The sequence below is a fragment of the Pleuronectes platessa genome, chromosome 12 (genome assembly GCF_947347685.1).
Source record: "Pleuronectes platessa chromosome 12, fPlePla1.1, whole genome shotgun sequence".
In the NCBI taxonomy this organism is placed as follows: Eukaryota; Metazoa; Chordata; class Actinopteri; order Pleuronectiformes; family Pleuronectidae; genus Pleuronectes; species Pleuronectes platessa.
In genome coordinates this window covers 19,288,513-19,303,713 of record NC_070637.1, presented here as the reverse complement: position 1 = coordinate 19,303,713, position 15,201 = coordinate 19,288,513, and the positions used below count along the sequence as shown (strand labels likewise).

Genomic DNA, 15,201 nt, shown 5'->3' with positions numbered 1-15,201 from the left:
GAGGGGGCGCTTTAGTCAAAGCCACCGCACTCGAACCCATGGCGGTTATTAGGCGGCTCGGAGCGGGACCCTTGAAAATCAAAACAGTCGCCGTGGACGTTTGTCAGCGTCGAGGTGCAGCGGTAACAATGTCTGAGGCTTTGTGTGCTTTGTTTTCCTCGCGCTAGAGTCGGTGTGTTGTCTGTTCCGAACGAAGGAGGCAGCCATATTGTGGCTCGGTCGTTTGATGTCGTTTCTCCTCGATGTGAACAAACGTTAAAGTTTCTCATATCGAGACGCTAGTGAATTCACGTTCTCATCTGTCGCTATAGTAAACCGACAAACACGCCTCGGTCTGGTAACGTTATCGACAAGGAACGACACATAATCCCCCCCCCCAAAAAAACTCCCAAGATGCCTCCAAAGAAGCACCATCTGAAGCCGACAGCCGTCAATGTCTCCAGCTCCCTGGACCTGGAGTCGGAGGACATCAGCCTGGAGACCACGGTGCCCACCACCGAGGACGTGTCCTCGTCCGACGAGCAGCGGGGCGGCTCCCAGAAGGTGACCCGCCAGCAGATCGAGAGGAGGGAGCTGCTGCACAACGTCCAGCTGCTGAAGATCGAGCTTTCTCAGAAGAGCCTCATCGTGGACAACATGAAGGCGGACCACATGTGCAAGGTAGAGAGGGATGCTGCACCAGTCCGAGTACCCGGGTTCATGGGCCTCTCATGTAGAGGATAGGACCTGATCTTTGTTGCTTTACTCGGATGTGATCCCTGCATGTGTGTTTCAGGTGGACGAGCTGGAGGAGAGGCTGAATGATGCTCTCCATCAGAAACAGGTGTTGACCCTGAGGCTGGACAGTCAGCTGAAACTGGCCCAGGAGGAGAACAGGTTAGAAAGGTTGCACTTCCATGCACTCTGGGAGAACTGGGATGCTAATGTTAATTTATAAATAGTTGTTTTTACATTTAGTATAATCTATGATATTTACAAAATTTAAGGCCATTTGTCTGCAGCATTCACCTGTAACTACTTGTTTTGTTTGTAACATGTTAATTATAATTTACATTGTGATAATAAAGGATCCCAACGCGTCTTGCAGATGCTTGATGTGTTTTTTTCTTTTGTCGTCATATTATGTCAGGTTTACTGGCAGCTCTGTTAAATGTGGGAAATATAAAACATCATTGGCAGGTTTTGAAAAGGTTGGAATTGCACATAAATATGAAAGAATAATGAAAAATTATGGAAATAGATTTGTTTTTATTAAAACCCAATTAATGATATTAGGTGTTAACAACGTATACATCACTTTATTTTGTTATGATCACAAATATGAACTGTTCTCACCAGGAAGCAGCAGACTCTGCGTAAGCAGGAGATGGACGCCATCCTGCTCAGGCAGCAGCAGCTCGAGGAGACCAACCGGCAGTTGTGTGAAAAGGCTGGAGAGCTGCGGAGGTCACTCAGGGATCTGGACATCTCCCAGGACAGATTCCAGGAGCTCCGTGACCTCCCGGAGGACAGAATGTCCATTCAGGAATACGTAGCTGTAAGTATGAGGGTGCTCTCCCTGATCTCTATGCCTCCCGAGACACAAGATATGATACAGTCCTTGTGGAAGCTTTAATACTTTTTGTTCATGTTTAGGTTCGTTTCTATGAGGTGGTGACTCCTCTGAGGACTCAGCTGGCTGAGCTCAGTGTGAAGAATGGCAGTTTGACTGAAGAGGCGGACAGACACAGGACCCAGATGAGGGCTTTGATGGAGGTACCACACACAAAAGCATGTACTGTGTGTTGCAGTCTGTCGTTCTTCCTCATGAGTTAAGATGTTTTGAAGTTATCGCTTATACCTCATAACATGAACCCTCTATGTATCTGTAGAGCTATGAGGAGGAACGGCGGCTACGTGCTGAGCTGGAGTTGAGGAGCCAGAGAGTGACCCTGGAACTGTCCGATACCAAACAGCAGATCCATGAAGGGGACTACCGCCGAGAGAACTATCCAAACATCAAACGGTGTGTGTTTCTGTAGATTGGAATGAAATAAGTGAATACATTTTGTAGTAAAAGGAGGTCAAACATACATACAATTTAACAATTGTTAAGGAACACAATGAGTGGAATATAATTAATTCGGTTTTTCAACTATATTCAAATTCTGGAATTTTTTTTATTTCTACAGAGACCGTGACCACTTTGAAACCGAACTGAAGGAGTTAAAGAGAAGATTTGAGACTCTGGACCTGAGTCACACTGCACTGACCAGGGAGAGGGACACACTCAGCAAAGAGGTGCTTCACACCTACACACACTCCAAATGTATTATGTCCTCACTTTATTCATTGTAGCCTCTTCAGGTGCACTGTCATTGTTTGTCATTTGTCATTGTTCTCATCTTGGCCTCCAGGTGGCAACATTGCAGCAGTCGGTGAATCTCCTACAGAAAGACAAGGAGTACCTCCACAGGCAGAACCTGGAGCTGAGTGTTCGATGTGCACATGAAGAGGACCGGCTGGAGAGGCTGCAGGTCCATACAGTAGATTCATCAGAGGGCTTATCTAACATCAGAGGTGTTCAGTAGTAGGAAGGAGTCCTCTAACATGCTTTCACTTCTTGTTTGTGTTGTCCAGGTACAATTAGAAGACACAAAGAATGCCAGGGAGAACACCTACGAGAAATACGTAGCATCCAGGTTAGGTTCTCCAGTTTTACACCGGTCACTATCTCCAGTATTCTACTCTTTTTAATACAAGCAATTAAAGATGTTCCAGAAAAATCAAGTCTCCTGAAAAACTAATGTTAACAGTGATCAATTCATCTGCCAGCCGCATTTTCCATACTTCTGTTCATCTTTATTCTTTCCTCTTTTGTCCACCAGAGACCACTATAAGTCTGAGTACGAAAACAAGCTAAGAGAGGAGTTGGAGAACATCAGACTGAAAACAAGTCAGGAGATTGACAACCTGCAGAGAACCTCCAGGGAGATGTACGAGAGGGAAAACAGGTATCTTCTTCTTATTATTATTATTATTATCCTATCAAATCTAACTCTTAACAAACCGGATGTTGGTAAAAAAAATAAAATGAGGAAAAGATCAGGGGAGCCATTTAAACCAGACTTTACAGGAAGTTGAAGAGATTAAGTGGTTTTTCCTTTTTGTATTTACAAACTGTAGCAGTGTGATGGGGAAGTGACATCATAATTAGTCACGACAACATCCACAGTACAACTGAGAGTCAACTGAATTATTTCATGCACATGCAAATATTTAAGAGGAGGAAGAGCGACCACCACAGATACATTACAATATTATCAAAACAACTAGAAAATAACTTTGTATTATTTACCACATAACAGAACAAGCGTCTTTTAACCGTCTGGTGTTTATTTTTAACAGGAACCTGCGAGAGGCCCGAGACAACGCTGTGCTGGAGAAAGACAGAGCGGTGGCAGCTGAGAGAGACGCTCAGTCCAGATATGATCAGCTGCTGGAACAGTGAGTTTGGTCTTCCATCACAAACACATTAAGACAGAGGCAGTAAACCAAGAGACGTACAGCTGAAACTTGGACAAATAAAACCAAACTCATTTGCTCCCAGTGTACATGGCTCGATACCCCTATTGTTGTTGTTGTTGATGAAGGCTCTTAGTGTCCTGTTGATGTAGATGGATGGATAGATAGATAGATAGATAGATAGAAGTGTAGATATATAATCAAGAAGGATTGTGTCATCAGTGCATAACTGTGGGAAATATATTGTGTAAGCAAACACATTGTTAAGCAGCCCTGAATGTCTTGCTGTATTTAAACACTCCTACCACGACTGTTCCTTTTAAATATGGATGACGCTCTCTGTTGATGCACAAAAGTTAATCAAGGACAGTCAAGGAAGTTCACCTAAGGGCAACAACTGTCTCAGAAACTCGGGCCAATTGGAGCAGTGTTTTTTTTAAATACACTAAACCACATCATATTTTGAATTCATTCCTCGTCTTCGTTTGCCAAGTATCGTGTGTCAACATATTGTGTGTGAGACATTAATGCATTAATCTATTAAAATGTACAATCAGTGTAAATTGAGCCAGTGCCAATCTGTTAATAGAGCAGGTTGAGGGTGCGGCAGGACTGTGGTGGCTGACGTTTATCGTCCCGTAGCAAAGAACACATGCATATCTGACTTCAAGGAGGTTGGGGGGGGGGTCAGTAGGTCATGTGGAAGTTCACTCGTACCAACTGGTGTTGCTTGTCTGGCTGCCTTCTTCTCATGTGTATAATTCTGTCAAGCACCAGTTGAATGCTAAATAGGAGACAGGACCTCACTGTGTAGGGCCGAAGACAGACATCCTGTTCCTGATCATTTTCAATGAATTATTGTGACTTTCTTGTTCCCAACAAAGCTTTTGCATTGACAGTGAACTCGGCTCTACTTCTTTTTTAATTAAACGTTAAAAGAGCTTTTCAGTCTTTTCCCACTTCCCGCTCACTTGTAGTCGTTTGTATTCAAGTTGCTGGCCACTGTCTTTCTGCTCCTGACAACACTGCTCATCTCAGTATGGCCTGGAAAGGTGCCTCTGGGTCGTGGCCTTGTAGGAAGTTTCAAATCTTGCATTGAAATTGCAACATATAAATCTGAGTCCTGCTACGAATCCAAACACACACACATACACACACACACACACACACACACACACACACACACACACACACACACACACACACACACACACACACACACACACACTTCAAGTCTGCATTTTTCTCTCAATGGAGAAGATATTTCAGTTTTCCTGATTTTGTACTCTATTGCTGGTGCCTAAATACATTTCGACATATCTGTCTGAAATTAATAAATCATTTGCACTTTTCAAGTCATACAACACAGTCCACAACACATCTCGATGAACCTAGGACCTTTTTTTTTTATTCCAAAATTTGGCCCAATTAATCATTTGGGAAACTGCATTGATATCCATTCATTTTTTACATCTATCCCCAACCTTAACCATGAGCAATTCATGCTTAACCCTAACCTTAACCTTATCCACAGTTTACATCTTAGCACTAACCCATACCAGGACCTCATTAGGACTGAGCGTTGGTCCCTGTGGGGTCTTACTGGTCCTGACAAGGTCAGTGTTTATACAGGAAAGGTCCTAAAGAGGCAACAAAAAAAGAGGTTTACCCACACATGCAAACATGCATGCACACACGCAGCAGCAGTAGTGTTCCTTTCCTGGGTTACTACTACATGCCAGTCATTTCTCCAGATCCAAACCACCAGCTGTTGATCTTTCCATGTACACACACACACACACACACTTCAGTCTCTCTCTCTTTCTCTCTCTCTCTCTCCCTCTCCATCTCGCTGCTGCGATCACATTGCCTCTTTGCATCGCATCACAAGCCAGCAACGACAGATGCTAGCCACAAGCCCTTAACACCTAACACCACGCATGCCCCTATTTCTGGGGCAAAGAATGAGGCAGACGAGCTTGAAATGGCGTCAGATGATCGTAGCGTAGAGAGCCGGCTTGAATCTCGGCGGTCTCTTTCAGAATGCCACTTACGGCGATCAACTCGTCCTATAAGGGACATAAACAAAATTGCCTGGGGGAACCCAGGAGTAAGCTGTAAATATTCCCATAAAAATTGTTTTTTGAATGGGAGAGATAGTTAAGCTTCATTTTCTCTAGAACATGTTGCCTCTTTGAATCTAGAATGCAGCCGCCATTAATACAAGGAGGCATAACATGTCCACCATGTGTTCATGTGTGTCACTGTGAGCACACAGCTCAGGCCCGTGCTCTATGGATGATGAAATCCTATCAGGTCCGCTGTAATCGAGAGTTATTAATATTATCCAGCTAACCTCTAGGGCTAGTCTGTGCGTGCTTGAAAGATGTCTGAAGAAGAGCTGAAAAATTATTCTTATCTTTTTATTAGTGCTATTGACTTTTTTTCTCCAATTAATCGATTGATAATTTAGTTTATAAACTATGCGAAAGAGAATCTTTTATCAAAATGATCCCCTGACTGTGATCATCCCGTGCTCTTTTTGCTTGCTGTTTTAAAAACATTATATTTGATTAGTATTTATGTCTTTTGTTTCAAGTCAAGTGCTTCTAACTGTTGCTATGTTGTTTGTGTGCTTGTTTGTTCACTCACGCATTTATGTGACAAGGCTTTGACATAGTCACATCATCTTGAAAAAGAAACTGCCAAAACGGTTCTGTCCCTGTCTTTCTTCTTCTGTAATTACCGCACATTTAAGTGGGAACACCATGCTCGCCAGCTAGAATCACGGAACATCAAATAAGACCGACCTGTGACGCAAGCACCATTGAGACACATTCTTCTGTTGCCAGATGATTTAAGACTTGGCTTTCCTCCTGGGCGACTTACTATAATGCTGTAGCTATCAAGCTATTAGGTGCAAGTGAACACATCAAATCAAGAGTTGTTCATGGCGCAAGGAACGTCAAGTAATCACTTCTGTGCCGCGTTCAAAACCAACACGTTGCTATGCAAATTATCACAAAATGTAATTGTATCTTTTTGAAGGACGACATTGTAGAATTATGTTTTTTTCGAAACCACCGGCGGAATGTGTGAGCTCAGCCAGAAGCCCAGAGCTGAGTTTGCAGTCCGTGTGAGATACAGCCGCTTTATTAACTCGATATGTCTACATCTCCGTCTGCACCAAAACACATGATCTCACTTACACACCTACTCATGTTCATCTGTACTGAGGTGTGTGTGTCCATCTGTGCGTCTCCATCCACCAGGTTTCGGCAGCTCCAGCTGGGCACTGACAGCCGGGTGGCGGAGCTGTCTAACCAGGCCAAGCTGCACTCCTTCGAAGCCGAACGCGCTCAGATGGTCAAGGAGGAAACGGCCAAGGCCCTGGCCCAGTGCCAGGTGGAGTGTGAAAAGCAGCAGAAGAAACTGGAGGTACTCTAAACGAAAACACAAAAGTGGATACAAAGTTTTCCTTAGAAGTTACTAGTCTATCCTAGACCAGGTCATGGTTTTTTGGTAATTGTGTTGTTACGCTGACCACAGAAACCAATGCTGCTCCTCTCTGTGATCTATCTCCTCTCCTCCTGCTCCTCAGCTCCTCACGCAGGAGTTTTACAGGCTGCAGACGTCATCAGAGAAGCGGGCAGCGGAGCTGCAAGCCCAGAATGCCGAGCAGGCCTCTCGCCTGGAGACGTACGAAAGACTTGAGCAAGAGTTGGACCAAGTGACCATGCAGGCGGCTGAAAGTATGAACGTAGCATCAGCTCTGTCAATAGCCCATTGCATTACAAAACCAACTATAGATTCAGAAAAAATGCGGATCCCTTTAAACACACTGAACAAGACGCTGGCACCGCATTGGATTTAATGAAGGGAAAATTAGTTATTATCAGCGTGGAGGTATAATCAGTGTTTTGTGAAACTGGACAGAAGTTTTGGAGAATAAATTATATTGTACAAGACAACATATATTTACAAGTTACTATTATTTACAAACGCCTAATGCAGAAGCAGGCAAAAAGAAAACATCTAAAGGTCCTCAAGTCCCTGAAATTGATTCCCTCAAAAAGGCTGCGACAGGCATTAAAAAGTCATAAATTGAATCAGGCTCTCGGAGGCTACTTATGAAGTGTGGAGTCAGTTAAGGACAGTTCTGTCTTCAGTACAAACTGCCCAGTGCCGTTGTTCCAGGATTTAATATAGATCTCAAATGAATCTCCGCTCTTTGGATTAAAAGACAGTTAATACTACTTGTTAAATTATTTAATCCATCCCTTCATTAATCTAAACATCTAAACAACTACTTATCAAAGTTTTCTATAATGACTAATGATATTAATGGGAGTTATTGTACAACTGCAGGCGCTGTGCTCCCAAAATACTACTACTAATAATAACAACAATGATCGTAATGCTCCTGGAGATGCATAGACGCTGTGCTTCTGTCTGTTGCCAGTTGAGAATGAAGAGGAGGCCGAGAGAGTTTTATTCTCGTACGGCTACGGAGCCAACGTTCCCACGACGGCCAAGAGGAGACTAAAACAGAGGTACAGGACATGATTCCTCTTGGACCTTTGTCAACAAAATCCATTCTTGCATCATTTATATTCCTCTGCTTCTTCCTTCAAGCCTTATTATTATGGCTAGCTGCAGCTTTGCATGAAAGTCCTCTGCAGTGTGTCCTATGTTGTTCCAAATATTTTTGCGCCTTTGTTGCATTGAAGAATTTTTTCAAATCCTTTCCACCCTGTCTTAATTGAAGCATGTAGGCTTTTGTTTGCCAAAAAAAACATTGATCTTTTTTGGTTTTATGGCTTCATAAACTAAATTAAAGACTACACTGACTTGTACGCTAATGTCACCTTGATAGTGTCGTCATGTTTTGGGTATTTCCATAACTACGTCTGTGTGTTGCTGTTGTGCAGTGTTCACCTGGCCCGCAGGGTGCTGCAGCTGGAGAGGCAGAACACGTCGCTGAGGAGGGAGCTGGATAAACACAAGTCACAGACGGGACAGGTATCTGAGGAGGTAAACACACACAAACACAAACACACACATTCAACATCAAGGTGTGGGCCTGCCCGTCGGCCTTCATCAATTGAATCAGAAATATTTTTATGACACCAAAAATACAATTATTACTTCTATTAAATAATTATTTATTTCACCTGGCTTTAACCTCTCTCATGACATATCTGAGTCATTGCATCAGAGCCAAGCTGGTTAGCTCCTCTCCCATCATCCACCGTTTACCTTCTGCTCTTCTGTTAAAATGATACGAGTACATCTAATGTCTCTTGTAAAGACGGACTCAACTCTCTTGCGGTGGCTGATTAAAGAAAAATCACAAAAGAGAGATTTTTATTGACATTTACAAATTGTAGGAGGGTGTTGGGGAAGTCACGACTTGTGCACCCATTATAATTTTTAAATATCACGTCCACAGTTCAGCATGAGTCAATAACTGTCATAATAAATGCTTATGCAAATATAAGGGAGGAATATAAAGAAGAGGAAGAACTATCACTGCAGATACTTCAAAGTATGATCATATAAAACAAGAAATATTGTAAGCTCAAAAGTATAAAGGTGAATCATTTTCGCAGAGAACCTTTTTTTTTTTCTTTCAGAGGTTTTTTACAAAAGACAAATACTTCTACTTCTACATTTACTTTGTGCCTGTTTTTACAATCGTACGTCACAACAAAATTGTACGAGGAATAGAAGAATTCAAGTTCTGTGCCTTTCTCTCATGTAAAATCCTTTTTATGGGGCTGGATAAAGTCACTCCAACTCGACCATACTCACAGTTTATCTTGGTGCATTCAGAGGGAACATGCCAACTTCTCCATTATATGCATATGATGAGCTGTGTCTTTCCGTCTCTCAACTGAGGGAGCTTAAGGCTTCAGCCACTTTCGAGTTATGGAATGTCTACATGCCACCAGGGTTGTGTAAGGGGCTCTGTCTTTTGAGTACAGCTTTTGTGAGATATTGAATAACTATAGAACATCAAATCTAAAAGGGAAAGTTGTTCTGAATATCTCCTCTAAATTATGATGGATGTTATTCCATTAGGCTTTTAGAACAAGGGTCAAGGGCGTCTTTAAGCCCTGAGTGTGTGAGTTTATTAGACCAGAAACTTGAGTGAGGCCTGAGACAAGTGCAAGTGTCAAGTTTCTTTTCTGACAACAGTAATGAGTTTTTTTTATTTTATTTTACTTTCAGCTTGACTCCCTCAAAAAACATCAGAACACATTAAACATTTCCAAGTTTAACACCCTTGAGCTGGTAGCAGGAAACCGAAGATCCTTACAGGAGAATACTGAGAAGTCTCAGTACCTGTCACACTTGTTGACAAAATGCTGAACAGAGCCAAAAAGCGTGACGGCCACGCTCTTCACTCTCCCAACAGCTCACTACAGCAATCACTGAGGCTTTTGTTGCGTTTCGCACAGATGTGTGTGTGTGTGTGTGTGTGTGTGTATGTGTTCAACGCTAAGACTTTAATTTTGGGTGTGTGTGTGTATTTTGTCTGCGGGACTGTGTGCTCGAAGTCACGTTTCTAGTACTCGTGCTGTGATGTTAAAACACCACCCAGTGAGGGCTGACACCGTGAGACGGACAGCTCCAGCAGCCAGTGCACTCACGTGTTCGCCGTGCTTTTTATGTTTTTATTAGAATCTCAACGAGAGGAGAGACTTTGCGAGACAGCATAAAGGGGCTGGGCCGATCTGAGACTAAATAAGCCGGCCATTCAACTGTCAGCCTGTGACTGACTGGCACTCGTGTGGAATACCTCATGATTCATCGAGTACGAAAGCAAAGGGTGAAAAATTACACTTCCCATTCACTGAAAACAGCAAGGGTGTTAACCACTTAACCACCCACACAGACGCCCTGACTAACTAACTATTGTCCTCACCCTCCCACCCAGTTCCACTCGCGGCGGACAGGCTGTAAAAGTGGTTTAATGTGTAACACCCTAACTTTATCTATTGTTCCACCAGTTTTAAGCCTGATACTGACTGAACACTTTTGCATTAGGCACAGAATGTGTGTCCTTATGAGGGATCATCAAAACTCTGTAAAGGTGCTTTTATGTCAACGTTTACAAGAAAGATGATAAGATTGTATGTTTCATTGCATTTTCACATTATATCTTTATCTGTAATATAAGTGCACTACTGCTTTTAATAAAAAAGTATACAGCTTGGAGACTACTTCATTAAAACGTTTATGGCCTCTGAAGTCGCACCGAAGGAAACGTTTCAAATGTCGTTAAAAGTTCTTCACAAATATTGACAGAATTGCACAATTCTATGATTATATCCGAATGTAAAGTCTGTTCAAATCAGAAATGAATCCATCTTTATCACTAAAATCAGCTTTTACAGGTGAATGTTAAAATCCTGGTCAGTACAGTGAACCTCATGGGGACACTGATGGCGTTGAGCTGTCATTGTGACTCCACGGTTCATGAGGTCGGACGGCGTCGAGTTTCAGATTCATTATTACGTTTACAAAAAAACACACACAATCCGATTCAAGCTGCCTCTGTGGAGGTGAAGTACATGCTCCTGTAATGGCTCATGTATGCACGTGTGTGTGTTGTTCCTCAGCTGTTGGCAGCCAACCATCTGTTACAGCAGACGCAGCAGCCCTACAGCTACCTGATAGAGACGGTGAGGCAGAGGGACGCACAGATCAGCTCACTGAAGGAATGTGTCGCCTCACTAGAGGACGACATCAGGTACGTGCACGGAAACACGCTCTTACAGAGGGAAACCTGTCTCCTTCTATATCATTTATAGTCATGCTTGAGTTTTTATAGTTTATCTTGTTATCTACTCATCATGGCAGCAGGCCAGCCCTCCCGACCTTGAGATTTTTCTACCTCATTTCCTTCTGTCGTCTTCTATCCTTATCCCACTTTGTTTGTCATTGTGAAAACCTCCATTGTTTTTTTTTTACGTACAATAAGGGAGAGTTTCGCATCAGAGAACCTCCCCATAGTCCCCCTCTGTATGTTAACCTGAGAAATATGCAAATGACAGTCTGCAGGTTTTCTGTTGCTGCTCACTACCGCTGACCGCTCACCTGGGGCGAGCGTGAGAGCTGAAAGAAAATACTTTTACGATACTCTTGAGCTTCTCCAACCTCCTCATCCAGTTGAACAGCAGAGAACCCGGCTCCCTGGGGAGTCTCACTACAAGTATTAATCAACATTTCCTCGAGTGAAACTGGCTATCGTCAGTGACTCAGCAGAGGCCGAGCTCAGGTAGAGTTCTCAGCAAAAAGGTGGTGAGGCTGCCGAGCTGTTATTTCAAGATTTGCAAGGTGGTTTGCTTTAAAGCGCCGCTGGTACAAGCTCCTGCTTGTTTGTTTCACAGCCCCAGGAAAGACTCCTCTTGGACAGTCATGTTGAGTTTCTTTCAAAAGCTATAAGACTCACTTACCTGAAAAAAGCAATTGCTTAATCGGTTACTTATTTAAGAAAAACATGACTCATGTTAAATTTATTGCTAAGCTATTCATTGTTTTAAACCAGTAATTAATGCTCTCAATGTAAGTAAACCAGTCCGCTGGCATTTGGACTGACTGGTTTACAGTTCAAAGTTGCACAAATGAGGCATCAACACACCTTCACATCTGATACGAGTTGACCCGTCACTAACTCAAAGTAAAACAGATCCCAATCTACAGCGTACACCTACTGTGAACAACATATTACACTTGTTGTTTCTTTATTCATCTTGACATATCCTGCTTTATTGAATCACAGTGTTTGACAGGACCAACTTGACCCGAACAGAAGTAACCAGGATAGTCCAGTGTAATATTCATGACTTGCAGGAAGTACAGTGATGTTGACTTCTGTTAACTCAAGATCTGATCTCTCTGCCTGTTTTTTGGGTGTAACCTCAGCTCTCTAAGAAAAGAGCGGACCGCCCTGCAGCAGGTGAAAAACAACATGGCCGCGGACCTGGAGAGACTCCTCAACCATCGAGAGGTGCACATGATGATGATGTTTATTATGTGTAGCTGTTTGAAGGTTCCCCTGATGTAACTCAAGCACTATAATCAGTGTCTCCTATTCTATCTCTGTTTATTGAGTCCTTTGACAATGGGGACATTTCAGCAAAACTTTCTTGTAAAAAAAATCCAGATTTAGTTCTGAAACCTTCATATCAAAGCACATATTTCAAATAACCAATATATGTAAAAAAAAAAAAAAATTGTGGCAGCAACTCAAGAATATTGTCCAGCAAACTGGTGTCTGAAAGATCAGAAAATGTGTTTAAATTGTCCTCAAAGCTCTTTAGTACCCAAATAAATATTATCAATTGCCTTTTTTAGTCTGACGAAAACCTAATAATATTTCAATATAATTTCAGACAAGGAAAATCAACAAATTCTCACATTCGCCGACGCTGGAGCCAATAAATGTTCGATATTAGTTTGAAAATGACAATCAGTTCTCCCTTAGTGCTTGATTTCCCGTTGATGGTCCAGTCATTGCGGTTCTTCATATGCTTCCCATTAAAGGCCCTTTAGAGTTATTGCACAGTGTTGCAATGCTTCCTTCAAGATTGCGTGGGTTCGTATGTAATGCACGTGGGAGTGAGCCCCCCCCCCCAGCCAGCCGTTTGCTGTATGAAGTATGTGCCCTGTCACAGACAGCTGTTCCTCTGCCTGGCTGTTTGGGATGCCACCAGGGTGCGTGTGTGTGCTCGTGCATGTGTGACATGCCAGGGCTCATGTCCTCAGGGGTGATAAATAGAACCGTGAAATGGCCCAGAGTCCTCCCCTCTGCCCTGCTGCCACCCCCGCAGACCCTTGGGCTTGTTGGTCTGAGTGAGAGTTGTCCCAGGAGCTGGTCTTCAGGAGATCAGCTGCACTGGCCGGTGGCTTCAGACAAACATGTCGCCAGAGAGCAGCAATACAAAATATTTGGAATCATGGGTTTTAAAGCGAGTATTTGACCAATCTTGAGAATTTATTAGTATCTATATACTATATATCTATATATGAGGTATTTTGGCATGATTACATAGGTTTGCATTTAGGTGTTTAAGAAAAGCCTAAAGATTTTATAGGACCGCTCCCACCCAGATAACAGCGGTTTTATTATCTTCTCTCTCACAAGAGACTGAAAAAGACAACAACCAGATTCCAGAATAGTTCTGAACACTGCAGGACACTCAGGAGGTTTTTGATAAAAAGCAGTAAAGCAGATGTTTTTAATGTTTTATTCACTTTATGTGGTGGGTCACTGCTGCTGTTGCTGATAATAATCGCTGCTGATTATCGCCCCATGGGTTCTATCGTCTTATCTCTATATTGTATGATTGGCTTTGGGATTTATTATTCTTTTTAAGGGTTCGGATTTTATTTACGTGTTTCTTACTCTATGATCTATCTTATGTGTGCATGTTTTTCTTTCTTAGCTCAGCAAGACAACCTTTGTTGATAAGGCAATACTGTATTTAATCTTGATTTATTTGTTCCATTTTTTATTTGTCTCTGTTGAAATTCTTGTTACATCATTTTAAGAATATAAAATGTCTGGCCTCTTGTGACTCTACCCTCTTTTGTTTCTCTTAGAGATTCATGAATATTGTTTTACCCTCGTTTTCACTATCCCTATTTCTATGAATCATGTGACTCTCCAGGAGTTAGCGGTGATGAAGCAGGTCATGATCAGCATGCGGTCCAGACCGGGAGACGCTCCTGACCCGTTGGAAACTGGGGTCATGGCGTCTGCTGGGGGAAAACAGCAGGTTAAACGAATCAACAGGACGACGGAGGAAGAGTCACCGAACAAACCCAAACCCACTGTGTTCGTAAGTGTCTCACTCGGCAACACCCATGTGTGAGTCACAGCACCACCTGAACCTGCCTGGACAGACGAAGGGGTTAATAAAGGTTTACAGGAAGTGATTAATAGCTTTACTGACAATGGGGTTGATTTTATGTTTTCATTGCAATCATCTGATCTGTTGTAGAGTATATCCATGGATCATGAAAATGTCAAATAGTTGAATCCACCAAGCAGCTCCTCATCATTTTTCCTCTTTCTCTCTTTCATTTGCAGACAAAAAAAGAAGCTCCTAGCTGGTACCAAAAGCAGAGGCAGAAACCCAAATGAAATTCATAAATTTTCACATAGGGCTTTTTAACAATTTTAGGTTTTATCAGGGTGTTTTGTATTTTAAACTTGTAAATTACACATTGAAATATAAAAGCAGAAACCTTTTTTTTCCTGGTGTTTGAGTGTTTTGTTTGTTCTCGGTCCTTGGTAACATATAATAAATTCTCCGCGTACTGGTCCAGAACCAGAGGTAGTACCTTCCACGGGGTACACATTCCTCGCTGACTGACGGCCCAAAAATTCCTCTGTGTTGGCAGTGGTGAGTTTTATTAGGTCTGTCTATCATTATTTCCTCATCTTTCCCAGGTTTTGAAGATACTGGTGGCCACAGACAAACAGCATTGCGGGAACATTAGCCTTTGATTTGCACAAGCCGAGGCTCCTTTGGCTTTAAATATAGACATAGCAGGCATAGCTTTATCATTTCGGACCATGTTCTTATCGGTGTCATATTAAACATGGCCAGAGGTCTGACTGCTGGGGAGCTGGTTTCGCACTTTCCATCAGTTTCTTTGAGTTTAGTGAGATTATAACAC

At 42.5% G+C, this 15,201-nt stretch overlaps 1 protein-coding gene across 1 annotated transcript; it reads left to right on the top strand.

Moving 5' to 3' along the window:
* The first annotated feature begins 8 nt into the window (after positions 1 to 8).
* Positions 9 to 14,772, top strand: pibf1 (progesterone immunomodulatory binding factor 1). Its single transcript, XM_053436800.1, has 18 exons — positions 9 to 660; positions 776 to 876; positions 1,339 to 1,537; positions 1,636 to 1,755; positions 1,872 to 2,005; positions 2,172 to 2,280; positions 2,397 to 2,516; positions 2,620 to 2,681; positions 2,868 to 2,993; positions 3,388 to 3,486; positions 6,777 to 6,942; positions 7,106 to 7,256; positions 7,967 to 8,057; positions 8,436 to 8,538; positions 11,133 to 11,263; positions 12,439 to 12,523; positions 14,187 to 14,357; positions 14,609 to 14,772. Exons 1-18 carry the CDS (start codon positions 394 to 396, stop codon positions 14,660 to 14,662), a joined length of 2,289 nt encoding a protein of 762 aa, XP_053292775.1. The 5' UTR covers positions 9 to 393; the 3' UTR covers positions 14,663 to 14,772.
* Positions 14,773 to 15,201: the final 429 nt, after the last annotated feature.